Raw genomic sequence first — 15,704 nt, forward strand, 5'->3', positions numbered from 1 at the left:
AAAATGGGAAACAGAAGAAGGAGTCACGCGGGGAGTGCTCATCCTCCTCGAAGGCTCAGATTGGGGTGCCTAAATGTGTATGGATGTAACCAAGATGTGAAAAAAGGAGAGATAGGTAGTATGTTTGAGGAAAGGAACCTGGATGTTTTGGCTCTGAGTGAAACGAAGCTCAAGGGTAAAGGGGAAGAGTGGTTTGGGAATGTCTTGGGAGTAAAGTCAGGGGTTAGTGAGGGGACAAGAGCAAGGGAAGGAGTAGCAGTACTCCTGAAACAGGAGTTGTGGAAGTATGTGATAGAATGTAAGAAAGTAAATTCTCGATTAATGTGGGTAAAACTGAAAGTTGATGGAGAGAGATGGGTGATTATTGGTGCATATGCACCTGGGCATGAGAAGAAAGATCAGGAGAGGCAAGTGTTTTGGGAGCAGCTGAATGAGTGTGTCAGTGGTTTTGATGCACGAGACCGGGTTATAGTGTTGGGTGATTTGAATGCAAAGGTGAGTAATGTGGCAGTTGAGGGAATAATTGGTATACATGGGGTGTTCAGTGTTGTAAATGGAAATGGTGAAGAGCTTGTAGATTTATGTGCTGAAAAAGGACTGATGATTGGGAATACCTGGTTTAAAAAGCGAGATATACATAAGAATACTTATGTAAGTAGGAGAGATGGCCAGAGAGCGTTATTGGATTACGTGTTAATTGACAGGCGCGCGAAAGAGAGACTTTTGGATGTTAATGTGCTGAGAGGTGCAACTGGAGGGATGTCTGATCATTATCTTGTGGAGGCTAAGGTGAAGATTTGTATGGGTTTTCAGAAAAGAAGAGTGAATGTTGGGGTGAAGAGGGTGGTGAGAGTAAGTGAGCTTGGGAAGGAGACTTGTGTGAGGAAGTACCAGGAGAGACTGAGTACAGAATGGAAAAAGGTGAGAACAATGGAAGTAAGGGGAGTGGGGGAGGAATGGGATGTATTTAGGGAATCAGTGATGGATTGCGCAAAAGATGCTTGTGGTATGAGAAGAGTGGGAGGTGGGTTGATTAGAAAGGGTAGTGAGTGGTGGGATGAAGAAGTAAGAGTATTAGTGAAAGAGAAGAGAGAGGCATTTGGACGATTTTTGCAGGGAAAAAATGCAATTGAGTGGGAGACGTATAAAAGAAAGAGACAGGAGGTCAAGAGAAAGGTGCAAGAGGTGAAAAAAAGGGCAAATGAGAGTTGGGGTGAGAGAGTATCATTAAATTTTAGGGAGAATAAAAAGATGTTCTGGAAGGAGGTAAATAAAGTGCGTAAGACAAGGGAGCAAATGGGAACTTCAGTGAAGGGCGCAAATGGGGAGGTGATAACAAGTAGTGGTGATGTGAGAAGGAGATGGAGTGAGTATTTTGAAGGTTTGTTGAATGTGTTTGATGATAGAGTGGCAGATATAGGGTGTTTTGGTCGAGGTGGTGTGCAAAGTGCAAGGGTTAGGGAAAATGATTTGGTAAACTGAGAAGAGGTAGTAAAAGCTTTGCGGAAGATGAAAGCCGGCAAGGCAGCAGGTTTGGATGGTATTGCAGTGGAATTTATTAAAAAAGGGGGTGACTGTATTGTTGACTGGTTGGTAAGGTTATTTAATGTATGTATGACTCATGGTGAGGTGCCTGAGGATTGGCGGAATGCATGCATAGTGCCATTGTACAAAGGCAAAGGGGATAAGAGTGAGTGCTCAAATTACAGAGGTATAAGTTTGTTGAGTATTCCTGGCAAATTATATGGGGGGGTATTGATTGAGAGGGTGAAGGCATGTACAGAGCATCAGATTGGGGAAGAGCAGTGTGGTTTCAGAAGTGGTAGAGGATGTGTGGATCAGGTGTTTGCTTTGAAGAATGTATGTGAGAAATACTTAGAAAAGCAAATGGATTTGTATGTAGCATTTATGGATCTGGAGAAGGCATATGATAGAGTTGATAGAGATGCTCTGTGGAAGGTATTAAGAATATATGGTGTGGGAGGCAAGTTGTTAGAAGCAGTGAAAAGTTTTTATCGAGGATGTAAGGCATGTGTACGTGTAGGAAGAGAGGAAAGTGATTGGTTCTCAGTGAATGTAGGTTTGCGGCAGGGGTGTGTGATGTCTCCATGGTTGTTTAATTTGTTTATGGATGGGGTTGTTAGGGAGGTGAATGCAAGAGTTTTGGAAAGAGGGGCAAGTATGAAGTCTGTTGGGGATGAGAGAGCTTGGGAAGTGAGTCAGTTGTTGTTCGCTGATGATACAGCGCTGGTGGCTGATTCATGTGAGAGACTACAGAAGCTGGTGACTGAGTTTGGTAAAGTGTGTGAAAGAAGAAAGTTAAGAGTAAATGTGAATAAGAGCAAGGTTATTAGGTACAGTAGGGTTGAGGGTCAAGTCAATTGGGAGGTGAGTTTGAATGGAGAAAAACTGGAGGAAGTGAAGTGTTTTAGATATCTGGGAGTGGATCTGGCAGCAGATGGAACCATGGAAGCGGAAGTGGATCATAGGGTGGGGGAGGGGGCGAAAATTCTGGGAGCCTTGAAGAATGTGTGGAAGTCGAGAACATTATCTCGGAGAGCAAAAATGGGTATGTTTGAAGGAATAGTGGTTCCAACAATGTTGTATGGTTGCGAGGCGTGGACTATGGATAGAGTTGTGCTCAGGAGGATGGATGTGCTGGAAATGAGATGTTTGAGGACAATGTGTGGTGTGAGGTGGTTTGATCGAGTAAGTAACGTAAGGGTAAGAGAGATGTGTGGAAATAAAAAGAGCGTGGTTGAGAGAGCAGAAGAGGGTGTTTTGAAATGGTTTGGTCACATGGAGAGAATGAGTGAGGAAAGATTGACCAAGAGGATATATGTGTCGGAGGTGGAGGGAACGAGGAGAAGAGGGAGACCAAATTGGAGGTGGAAAGATGGAGTGAAAATGATTTTGTGTGATCGGGGCCTGAACATGCAGGAGGGTGAAAGGAGGGCAAGGAATAGAGTGAATTGGAGCGATGTGGTATACCGGGGTTGACGTGCTGTAAGTGGATTGAATCAAGGCATGTGAAGCGTCTGGGGTAAACCATGGAAAGCTGTGTAGGTATGTATATTTGCGTGTGCGGACGTATGTATATACATGTGTATGGGGGTGGGTTGGGCCATTTCTTTCGTCTGTTTCCTTGCGCTACCTCGTAAACGTGGGAGACAGCGACAAAGCAAAAAAAAAAAAAATATACGCAAGTATACATATGTTAGTAGGAAAGATGGTTGTCACACATTATTAGGTTACACATGAATTATTAAGGATGTGAAAGAGCCTTTTGGATGTAAATGTGCTGAGAGGGCCAGCTGGTGTGATGTCACTGTCTTGTGGAGGCGAGGGTGAAGGTTTGTAAGGTTTTCGAAGAACAGGAAACAATGTTGGGGAGAAGGGAGTAGTGAGAGTAAGTGAGCTTGGAAAGGAGACTTGTCTGAAGAAATACCAGGAGAGATTAAGTATAGAATGGTAAAAGGTGAGAGCAAATGAAGTAAGGGGAGTGGATGAGAAGTGGGAGATATTTAGGGAAGCAGTGATGGCATGTGTAAGAGATGCATATGGCATGCGAAAGGTGGGAGGTTGGCAGATTAGAAAGGGTAGTGAGTGGTCGGATGAAGAAGTAAATTTGCTATTGGAAACGAAAAGAGAAGTGTTTGGGTGGTGTTTACGGGGAAGGAGTACAAATGATTAGATATATAAGAGAAAGTGGCAGGAGGTCAAGAGGAAGGTGCAGGGGTTGAAAAAGAGGTCAAATGGGAGTAGGGGTGAAGTATTAGCATTAAACTTTAGGAAGAATAAAAAGATGTTTTGGAAGGAGGTAAATAATGTGTGAAAGACAAGAGAACAAACAGGGGTATCACTGAAGGGGCAAAGGGGAAGTGATAACAGGTAGTGATGAAGTGAGAGTCATGGAGAGTGGTTTGGTGAAGAGAGAAGAGGTGGTGAAAGCCCTGCACGAGATGAAATCCAGCAAGGTGGCAAGAGTGGATGGTATTACTGTTGAATTTATTAAAAAAGGGGGTAACTGTGTTGTTGATTGCGTGGTAAGGTATTCAGTGTATGTATGGATCATGGTGAAGTGCCTGAGGATTGGCAGAATGCATATATAGTGCCATTTTATAAAGGCAAAGGTGATAAAGGTAAGTGTTCTAACAACAGAGGTATAAGTTTGTAGAGTATACCTGGTAAGCTGTATGGGAGGGTATTGATTGAGAGGATGAAGGCATGCTTAGAGCATCAGATTAGGGAGGAGCAGTGTGGTTTCAGAAGTGGTAGAGGATGTGTGGATCAGGTGTTTCCTTTGAAGAATGCGAGAAATACTTAGAAAAAACATTTATGGATCTGGAAAACACATATGGTGGGGTTGGTAGAGATACTTTGTGGAAGGTCTTAAGAATATATGATGTGGGAGGTAAGCTGCTTGAAGCAGAGAAGTTTATATCAAGGGTGTGAGGTGTGTGTATGAGTAAGAAGAGAGGAGAGCGAATGGTTCCCAGTGAAGATCACTCTGTGGCAGGGGTGTGTGATGTCACCATGGTTGTTTAATTTGTTTATGGATGGGATGGTGAGGTAGGTAAATGCAAGTCTTGGAGAGAGGGGCATGTATGCAGTCTGTTGGGAATGAGAGGGCCTGGGAAGCAAGTCAGTTGTTTGCCAAAGATACAGCAGTGGTGGCTGATTCGAGGAAGAAACTGCAGAAGTTGGTGACCAAGTTTGGAAAAGTGTGTGAAATGAGAAAGTTGAGAGTGAATACGAATAAAAACGAGATTATTAGGTTCAGCAGGGTTGAGGGACAATTTAGTTGGGATGTAAATTTGAATGGAGAAAAATTTGAAGCAAAGTGTTGTAGATATCTGGAAGTGGACTTTGCAGCAAATGGAACCATGGAAGTGGAAGCAAGTCTTAGGGTGGGGAGGGGGTGAAGGTTTTGGGAGCAATGAAGAATGTGTGGAGAGAATGTTATCTGGGAGGGCAAAAATTGTTATGTCTAAAGGAATAGTTGTTCCATCAATATCATGTGGCTGTGAGGCATGGGCTATAGATAGGGTTTTGTGAGCAGGGTAGATGTGTTGGATTTGAATGTTTGAGGACAATATGTGATGAGAGGTAGTTTGATTAAGCAAGTAATGAAAGGGTAAGAGAGATGTGTGGGAATAAAAAGAGTGTGGTTGAGAGAGCAGAAGGTGTGTTAAAATGGTTTGGACAGATGGAGAAAATAAGTGAGGAAAGGTTGACAAAGAGGATACATGTGTCAGAAGTGGAGGGAACAGAGAACATGAGTAGATGCGTCTTTCTTTCTCTGTTTTCTGACGTTACCTCACTAAAATGGGAAACGGCAATCAGGTGTGGATAAAAGCTGTTCTACCCTTCGTAAATTAATTTTTCATTCTATTTTATACAAATACCCAGAGAAAACAATACAAAAAGGACTGTAAAAAATAATTCATAAACGCATGACATGTACATACTGATGCACTGCAACAAGATTCCCTTTCACCTCTTAATAACCTGATAATGCAGAGGCATAGGAATGTACTGACATGGAATTCTGCAGCAGCATATTGGCTAAGTTTTAAAAAATTGATGCAAAGAATTTTTTGGAGAACAGAACTTGAAAAATAGATAATCAGTTATTTCATAAAATGGATACATAAAGGATAAAACAGTGAATTTTTATGAATATGAGTTTCTCTTTAGGGCAGTGTCTCATGAGCTATGACAGAATCTTCAAGAACCTTTAACCCCTCTCCTTCTGGTGAGACTTATGATCTTATCCTTTAAAAACCACCTAAACAGTGGCTGCAGCAATAGCTCAACTTGTAACACCTTTCTAATCAGCAGTCGCCATCCAATGATGATGTCATCATTCTATGGTTGCCAAACTGCACCAGGATGATCACTCCATATAAGTCTTTGGAACAAAGATTTCACCCTGATGGTGGCTACTGTCAGATATAAGAAATGTTTTCCAAGGGAGAGGAGAATGTAGCATTTCCAACAGCAGTTGGAAATTTGCTCAAGGGTCACTGCCCCAGAGAGAAATGGTTTTTCATTTTTCAAAATCACTTTTCTTTCAAGGGTTGATTTGTTCTGTGAGCTGTGAGAGGATGTTAGCATGGAGACAACTAATTAGGAAAAGCTTCTTAACCCATAAACATAAAGTTAATATTTTATTTCAGTACAAGCACATAAAAATAGAAATACAGTCAGTTATCTGAACTTTTTGACAAATGCCACTATACCATGAATGAACTTGTACAATGTTATTTTCTCATTAATATGGAGTTCAGCACATTATAGTTATTGAGAATTATGTTTTTTCTCCCAAAACCAAGTGCTTCACTATGATGAAATATTAATACTGCACAATATATGTACATGAAATAAGATATGTATCTACTGTGAAGTTTTTCCTGGAAATATCTCTTCTATATCATAATGAACTTATGTGATGTTAGTTTTTCACTTATATGGGATCCATCACATTTGTAGCTAATGAAAATAGTGATTTATTCACAAGGAAATAAATATTTCTGCAACAAATTACTAACATTTAGAATTCAGGCTATGGGAACACTGAAGAATGTGTGGAAAAAGAGATTGTTACGTGGGAGGGCAAAAATGGGTATGTTTGAAAGTACAGTCGTCCCAACATTATTATAGGGAAGCGAGGCATGGACTCATAGATAAGACTGAGCAGAGGAGAGTAGGTGTGTTGGAAATGGAATATCTGAGGACAGTATGTAGTGTGAGGTGGTTAGATCAAGTAAGTAATGAAATGGTAAGAGAGAGATGTGGTAATAAAAAATGTGTGATTGAGAAAGCTGAAGAGAATGCGCTGAAATAGTTCGGAGGAAATGAATGAGGAAAGGGTTAGATAGAGGATATATGTGTTAGAGGTGGAGGGAACAAGGAGAATGGAGAGACCAAACTGGAGGTGGAAGGATGAAGTGAAAATGATTTTGAGCGATCATGGCCTAAACATACAGAAGGGTGAAAGGCATGCATGGGATGGAATGAATTGGAATGACTTGGTATACAGGGGTCGATGTGCTGCCAATGGACTGAACCAGTACATGTGAAGCATCCAGGGTAAACCATGGAAAGGTCTGAGGGGCCTGGTTGTGGATAGGGAGCTGTGGATTTTGTGCATTACACATGGACAGTTAGAGAATGGATGTAAGTGGATGCAACTTTTCTTTCTCTGTTCCTGGTGCTACCTCACTAACAAGGGAAGAAGTAATCAAATGTGAAAGAAGGAAAAGTTGGCACATGTGTGGCTACTCTGGACATCAGGTGAGCCTTATTGCATCCCAAGCTATCAACAGCTCTTATGTCACATGCTGTGATTTGTGACACCTTTCTTTGAAAAATTCTATTTGTCAATCTATATCTCTGATGCCCATTCCCTCTCAGAATTCCATCAAGGGGGTGGTCATGGCAAAAGAGTCTTCACTTATTCTTGTCCTTACATGCCTCCCTCACATACGCTACTCCATGCATTCTTCCACTACTCCTCTCCCTCCAGTATTCTTCCACTCAATTTCCCCATGTCTTAGGTGGTCTCCCTCTCACACTAACCTCTTTAATTGTACTATCATACATTCACAGTCTTGCATTCTTTCCACATGTCCAAACCATCACAAGGCATTACATTTTACCCAGTCTACCATTCCACAATTCATTCCCTTTGCATTCCCTGCCATACCACATCTCTCATACACCTCTTTATTTCTTTTTCATTCAATCTAGTTATGCTACATGCTCTCTCATGTAGATCTTTTCTACAGTATGGATTCTTGACCTCTGTGATTCATTCCATGCCCATGTTTTGACTGCTTAGGTCAGGATTGGGAGGACTATGCTGTCCCTTAATCATCTCTCCACTTCCATACTTACACCTCTCCCCTTTATTTTCCTATTAGGGGACCTAATGACTCTTCTACTCCATACTGCTCTCTCCTTTATCTCTTTCCATATTACCAAACTTACCCAAGATAGTTACTAAATACTTATACTATCTCGCCTCTTCTATTTCTTCTTTCCTCACATCCAAAACACAGTTTGGTACACTTTCTTCTTTTCACTTTATATGGTTCTGCAAGAATTAAACTTTCACCATTTCCTTTCAGACACTATTACTTTACTTTCACATGGATTAAGCTTCAATAGCTTATGCTTATACACATTATAAAAGACACTGACAACCTTTTATATATATAACTCCTCTTCACTTTCAGCAAACAACATTCTCATCTGCAAACAGGCTTCTCACTAGCTAACATACCTCAACACTACACTCCATCTCTGCACCCTCTTATCCTAGTTTTGCTTTCATATATTTTATCACTCCATCCATACATATATTACAAAGCCACGATGACACACAGCCCTGCCTCACACCTGCATGTCCAGACCCTGATACTGCCATTATAAAATAAAATACTATACTCTAAAGTTCTATACTATAAAATAATTCAAATAATGATATACTCTTGCAGCCCATAGAGCTTTGTTTCTTCTGTGTTGGGAGTGTGCGCCAAGTGACTAATATTAAGTGATGATACAGTCCAGTCCATGAATAAAAAGACTGACCAAAGGTAAGCATTCTAGAGAGAGAGGCAAAGATTTTCATAACCTACACTAACCAGGAAGTAGGCTATAAAATACTAAAGTTTCACAATGTATAAAATCTTACCTGAATGCTTCTGTCATTTATGCCACTTACACAAATAGAGACATCTAAGTGCACAAGGTTTGGTGCAACTGATGCCAAATTTGCGACAGTCTTCCATTCAAGGGGCAATGATGCCAAGTTTAACACTTGCAGACTTGGTCTTGGCTCCTTCCCCAAGGCTTCATCCACACTTTGTGATGTGATAGTTTCTAAGTGTGAGATATTTAGCTCCTCCAGATGCTTTAGGTGCCCAAGAGCTTTAATTCCATTCTGCAAAACACTTGTGTCTCATTAACTAAGCAGTACTGTGGAAACCCAACATAATACATAAGTCCATGTGATATGTTATGTCCAAAAATGAAGAAATAATACTGTTACCAGCATAGATAACAAATGCAAGATACCAAGAAAATCCTCATGCATCCTTTACATTTTACACACTTATACTTACCTACGGTTCTGATATATATCAATATTGTCAATCCTTAGTTCTCCACTTCACAAATTAATTGTAAAGTGATTCATGTTGTTTCTCCTCCATGCAAAAATTACTGCATATTTCTTAACATTTATCTGTACTAATACTTATATTACACATGTTCTTTCTTTTCTTCCTTTTCTTTGCATTTACTGGGTTCCTAGAGATGCTTATTTCATATTCCATCTTTTCCCTTATTTTTTCTGACCCAAAATTCATTTTTCCTTGACAAAAATAAAAATAGTATAACCTTTCACTGACACTCAGAGTCAACTGCTAACACAAAATTATTTATTGTTTACATCATAAAATGTGATTTTTAACCATACAGCTGCCAATAAAATACTTTGAATTTTCATTTACCCAATCTCGCACAGTGGAAGTATGCAAAAAAAATACCAGATTATAATACTAGCTTCCATATCTACCCATTAAATCCAGACCTTCATTTTGTTTTATTTTGTTCAAAGAATTAGCTTTCACAAATCAACATGAAAGAATACCAAAAAAAAATTATACTTTGTCGCTGTCTTCCGCATTAGCAAGGTTGCACAAGCAAGCAGACGAAAGAATGGCCCAACCCACCCACATACACATGTATATACATTCACATCCACACATGCACATATACATACCTATACATTTCAATGTATACATATATATACATACACAGACATACACATATATACAAATGTACATAATTCATACTTGCTGCCTTTATTCATTCCCATCGCCACCCCGCCACACAACAAAGGCCACATTCATTCACACTCGGTCTCTAGCTGTCATGTTTAATGCACCAAGACAACAGCTCCCTCTCCACATCCAGGCCCCACTAAACTTTCCATGGTTTACCCCAGACGCTTCACATGCCCTGGTTCAATCCATTGACAGCACGTCGACCGCGGTATACCACATTGTTCCAATTCACTCTATTCCTGGCACGCCTTTCATCCTCCTGCATGTTCAGGCCCCGTTCGCTCAAAATCTTTTTCACTCCATCTCCACCTCCAATTTGATCTTCCACCTCTCCTCATTCCCTCCACCTCTGACACATATATCCTCTTTGTCAATCTTTCCTCACTTATTCTCTCAATGTGACCAAACCATTTCAAAACACCCTCTTCTACTCTCTCAATCACAAACTTTTTATTACCGCACATCTCTCTTACCCTTTCATTACTTACTCGATCAAACCACCTCACACCACATATTGTCCTCAAACATCTCATTTCCAACACATCCCCCCTCCTTCGCATAACTCTTCCTGTAGCCCATGCCTCGCAACCATATAACATTGTTGGAACCACTTTTCCTTCAAACATACCCATTTTTGCTTTCCAAGATAACGTTCTTGCCTTCCACGCATTTTTCAGCACTTCCAGAACTTTCACCTTCTCCCCCACCCTGTGACTCACTTCCACTTCCATGGTTCCATCCACTGCCAAATCCACTCCTAGATATCTAAAACACTTCACTTCCTTCAGTTTTTCTCCATTCAAACTTACCTCTCAGTTGACTTGCCCCTCAACCCGACAGTACCTAATAACCTTGCTCTTATTCACATTTACTCTCAGCTTTCTTCTTTCACACACTTTACCAAACTCAGTCTCCAGCTTCTGCAGTTTCTCACACGAATCAGCCACCAGCACTGTACCATCAGCGAACAACAACTGACTCACTTCCCAAACCCTCTCATCCACAACAGACTGCATACTTGCCCCTCTTTCCAAAATTTTTGCATTCACCTCCCTAACAACACCATCCACAAATTAAACAACCATGGAGACATCATGCACCCCTGCCGCAAAACGACATTCACTGAGAACCAATCACTTTCCTTTCTTCCTACACATACACATGCCTTACATCCTCGATAAAAACTTTTCACTGCTTCTACAATCTGCCTCCCACACCATATATTCTTAATACCTTCCACAAAGCATCTCTGTCAACTCTATCATATGCCTTCTCCAGATCCATAAATGCTACATACAAATCCACTTGCTTTTCTAAGTATTTCTCACATATATTCTTCAAAGCAAACACCTGATCCACACATCCTCTACCGCTTCTGAAACCAAACTGCTCTTCCCCAATCTGATGCTCTGTACATGCCTTCACCCTCTCAATCAATACCCTCCCATATAATTTCCCAGGAATACTTGACAAACTTATAGCTCTGTAATTTGAGCACTTACCTTTATCCTCTTTGCCTTTGTTCAGTGGCACTATGCATGCATTCCGCCAATCCTCAGGCACCTCACTATGAGTCATACATACTTTAAATATCCTTACCAACCAGTTAACAACACAGTCACCCCCTTTTTTAATGAATTCCTTTGCAGTACCATCCAAACCCGCTGTCTTGCCAGCTTTCATCTTCTGCAAAGCTTTTACTACCTCTTCTCTGTTTACCAAATCATTCTCCCTAACCCTCTCACTTCGCACACCACCTCGACCAAAACGCCCTATATCTACCACTCTTATCATCTAACACATTCAACAAACTTTCAAAATATTCACTCCATCTCCTTCTCACATCACCACTAGTTATTACCTCCCCATTAGCCCCCTTCACCGGTGTTCCCATTGGGTCTCTTGTCTTATGCACTTTATTTACCTCCTTCCAAAACATCTTTTTATTCTCCCTAAAATTTAATGATACTCTCTCACCCCAACTCTCATTTGCCCTCTTTTTCACCTCTTGCACCTTTCTCTTGATCTCCTGTCTCTTTCTTTTATACATCTCCCAGTCATTTGCACTATTTCCCTGCAAAAATCCTCCAAATGCCTCTGTCTTCTCTTTCACTAATAATCTTACTTCTTCATCCCACCACTCACTACCCTTTCCAATCTGCCCACCTTCCACATTTCTCATGCCACAAGCATCTTTTGTGCTAGCCATCACTATTTCCCTAAATACATCCCATTCCTCCCCCACTCTCCTTATGTCCTTTGCTCTCACCTTTTTCCATTCTGCACTCGGTCTCTCCTGGTACTTCCTCACACAAGTCTCCTTCGCAAGCTCACTTACTCTCACCACTCTCTTCACCCTAACATTCTCTTGTCTTTTCTGAAAGCCACCACAAATCTTCACCTTTGCCTCCACAAGAGAATGATCAGGTAAATGTGTGAAAGAAAGCTGAGAGTAAATGTGAATAAGAGCAAAGTTATTAGGTTCAGTAGGGTTAAGGGACAAGTTAATTGGGAGGTAAGTCTGAATGGAGAAATATGGAGGAAGAAGTGTTTTAGGTATCTGGGAGTGGATTTAGCAGCAGATTGAACCATGGAAGCAGAAGTGTGTCACAGGGTGGGGAGGGGGCAAAGGTTCTGGGAGCATTGAAGAATGTGTGGAAGGCAAGAACGTTATCCCGGAGAGCAAAAATGGGTATGTTTGAAGGAATAGTGGTTCCAACAATGTTATATGGTTGCAAGGCATGGGCTATAAATAGGATTGTGCAGAGGAGGGTATGTGTGTTGGAAATTAAAATGTTTGAAGACAATATGTGGTGTGAGGTGGTTTCATTGAGTAAGTATTGAATGGGTAAGAGAGATGTGTAGAAATAAAAAGAACGTGGTTGCGAGAGCAGAAGAGGGTGTGTTGAAATGGTTTGGTCACATGGAGAGAATGAGTGAGGAAAGATTGACAAAGAGGATATATGTGTCAGAGGTGTAGGGAACAAGGAGAAGCAGGAGACCAAATTGGAGGTGGAAGGATGGAATGAAAAAGATTTTGAATGATCAGGGCCTGAACATCAAAGCTAACAAGTTTGAAATCAAAATTTGCATTGATATTGTTAAACTTGTTAACTAAATCTACGTTGTTCATGATATTAGAATTTGATATCTTACCACTAAATTACCCACTAAAGGGCTAAATAAATTGTCAAAATGGTTAGTTTCTTTAGTAACCCCTTTAGTGGGTAAGATATCAAATTCTAATATCATGAACAATGTAGATTTAGTTAACAAGCTTAACAATATCAAAGTTATTTTTGATTTCAAACTTGTTATCTTTGATGTTTCCTCTGTTCACAAAAGTTCCAATTGATGACCTTTTAGCATATTTATTTGATGTCTTGGATGATATTCATTTACCTGTTTCAAAGTCTGTTTTCACTGAGCTGAAAAAATTATGTATAAAATACTGTGTATTTCAATTCACTAGAGATGATTATACTCAAAAATTTGGTATGGCAATGGATAACCCTCTTTCACCTGTACTAAGTAATCTTTATATGGAATTTTTTTAAACAAAATTGCTAAAGGATATCTTACCTTCTGATGCAGTTTGGTTTAGGTATGTGGATGTTGTTCTGTGTGTATGGCCAACAAATGAAAATTCTCAAACATTTCTCCCCTTACTTAACAATTTAGTGCCTTCCATCAAATTTACTGTAGAAAATGAAAATAATGATATGTTACTATTTTTAGATGGCATGATCCATAGGCAAGGAAACAAGTTTAAGTTTAGCATATACAGAAAACCTACGAATGTATGCTCACATATCCATTATTACTCATCTCAACATGACAGTTAAATCATCATTTCAATCTTTGTTCCTTAGGGCATTATGTATTTGCAGTCCAGAGTATATTAATGATGAGTTTGAGAAGATATATTCTTTTAGATCTAAGTTAAAGTACCCTAGATCTTTCATTGATAAATCCCTCAAGTTAGCAAAGAAATCATTTCATAGAGTTGAGCCCAAACCCCCCATTGACATCACGAATCTTTTAGTTCTCCCTTTTAATAATAATTTTACTTTACTTCCCATGTTGCTTAAATCCTTTGATGTAAGTGTTGCCTTCAGCAATAACAATACTGTAAAGAATATATTAATCAGGAACTCGCCAGAAAATTCTCTTGGGTGTATCTATAAAGTGCTCTGTAGAAATTTAGATAAGTTTTATGTTGGGCAGACTGGTAAGGATCTTTCTGTTAGACTTAAGCAACATAAATATAGTATAAGAACTGGACAAGAATCAAATGCCTTGTTTAATCACATTAAAAACTATGATCATTGTAATGACTGGAGTAATGCCACCTCAGTTATTAACTCTAACTCCAGTACCACAAGAAACATCATTGAATCTTCTATTATTAACTACACAAAGAATTATAATCTTAATATTAGTGATGGTCTGTATAAATTGGATAACTTTATTGTCGATAAAATCTGTAAACAATTCACCATCTTGTCCACATAATAGTTTATGATACACTCGTCTGTCTTAGACAATCGCATGTTTACCAAATGGCGTCCTAGCTACATCTCTTCGTTGTATATCAACTGACTGTTATATTTCTCTCTTGTGCCTCTCCTGATGATAAGATTATTACACAAAAGTGCACTTGGGAACTGATCGTGTTTCATTTTCCCAGTGGACTCATAGGAATATATATATATATATATATATTTTTTTCCTCATACATATTCATCATTTTCCAAGTTAGCAAGGTAGCATTAAGAACAAATGACTGAGCCTCAAAGGGAAAAATCCTCACTGGGCCCCATTCTCTGTTCATTCTTTTGGAGACGTAAAACAGTAGGGGAGGATTTCCAGCCCTCGGCTCTCATCCCTTTTAGTCGCCTTTTACTACATGCAAGGAACGTGCGGGTAGTATTCTTTTCCCCTATCCCCAGGGATATATAAAGTTGGAAGCCCCAGTCATGGACAAAAATCCACATCAAGGCTGGGCCTTAAATGAAATATAGCGAAGTTAATGAAGGAAAAAAGAGACAAGGGAAAGTATTTGTGAAATATGTTGGATGTGAAAAAATGTCTTATAACGTGCCAGATCATAGTTGTTGGGAAGACATGAGAAGGTAGAGACTTCCAAAGCTTATATATGTTGGGAAAAAACAGTTATCTAAACAGCCAACCCTTGAGTTTGCCAACTGCCACACAGTAATCATGTGACACAGCAGCTTGATGAACACTCCTACATTAGTGGCATAGCACCATGAACAAATGAGGAAAAGGCCTCATTCGCTCACATCTGTTCTCCAGCTTATATGTGTAATGTACCAAAACCACAGTCCCATATCTACAACCAGGTTCCACAGACCTGTCTCTAGTTCCCTTAGCTGCTTCATGTGCCATGGTTCAATCCACTGAAAACACATCAACCCCTGTATACCACAGTGCTCCAGTTTACTCTGTTCCATACAAGCCCTTCACACACATGCAGGTTTAGGCCCTAGGCACTCAAAATCTTCTCCATAACATCCTTTCACCTCCATTTCAGTCTCCCCTTCTCCTTTTACTTTCCACTTCTGACATATATATCCCTTTGTCAACCTCTTCTCACTTATTCTCTCCATATGCCCAAATCATTTCAGCACATCCATTTCAGCTTACTCAACAATACTCATTTTTCTATCTATCTGTTTCTGATGCCCTTTCCCTCCAAGAACTCCCATTAAGGGAGTGGCCAAGGCAAAAGAGTCTTCACTCATCCCTGTTCTTGCATGCCTCCCTTGCCTACACCATTCCACACATGTTCCACCATTTCTCTGCCTCCAGTACTCTTCCACT

The 15,704-nt window shown here is 40.0% G+C and overlaps 2 protein-coding genes across 15 annotated transcripts in view; one reads left to right on the forward strand and one right to left on the reverse strand.

The window, feature by feature from the left end:
* Nucleotides 1-15,704, forward strand: part of LOC139755506 (trichoplein keratin filament-binding protein-like) — a 650,577-nt gene that overhangs the window by 435,120 nt on the left and 199,753 nt on the right. The gene's annotated exons all lie outside the window — the stretch shown is intronic.
* LOC139755505 (uncharacterized) overlaps nt 1-15,704 on the reverse strand; it is a 107,524-nt gene that overhangs the window by 27,006 nt on the left and 64,814 nt on the right. For all 3 annotated transcript variants that reach the window (XM_071673861.1, XM_071673860.1, XM_071673859.1), the window contains one exon: nt 8,702-8,950. In XM_071673861.1, the coding sequence (XP_071529962.1) occupies nt 8,702-8,950 (249 nt within the window). The remainder of the gene's footprint in view (nt 1-8,701; nt 8,951-15,704) is intronic.

This window comes from Panulirus ornatus, chromosome 19, assembly GCF_036320965.1.
Source record: "Panulirus ornatus isolate Po-2019 chromosome 19, ASM3632096v1, whole genome shotgun sequence".
NCBI classification, from domain to species: Eukaryota; Metazoa; Arthropoda; class Malacostraca; order Decapoda; family Palinuridae; genus Panulirus; species Panulirus ornatus.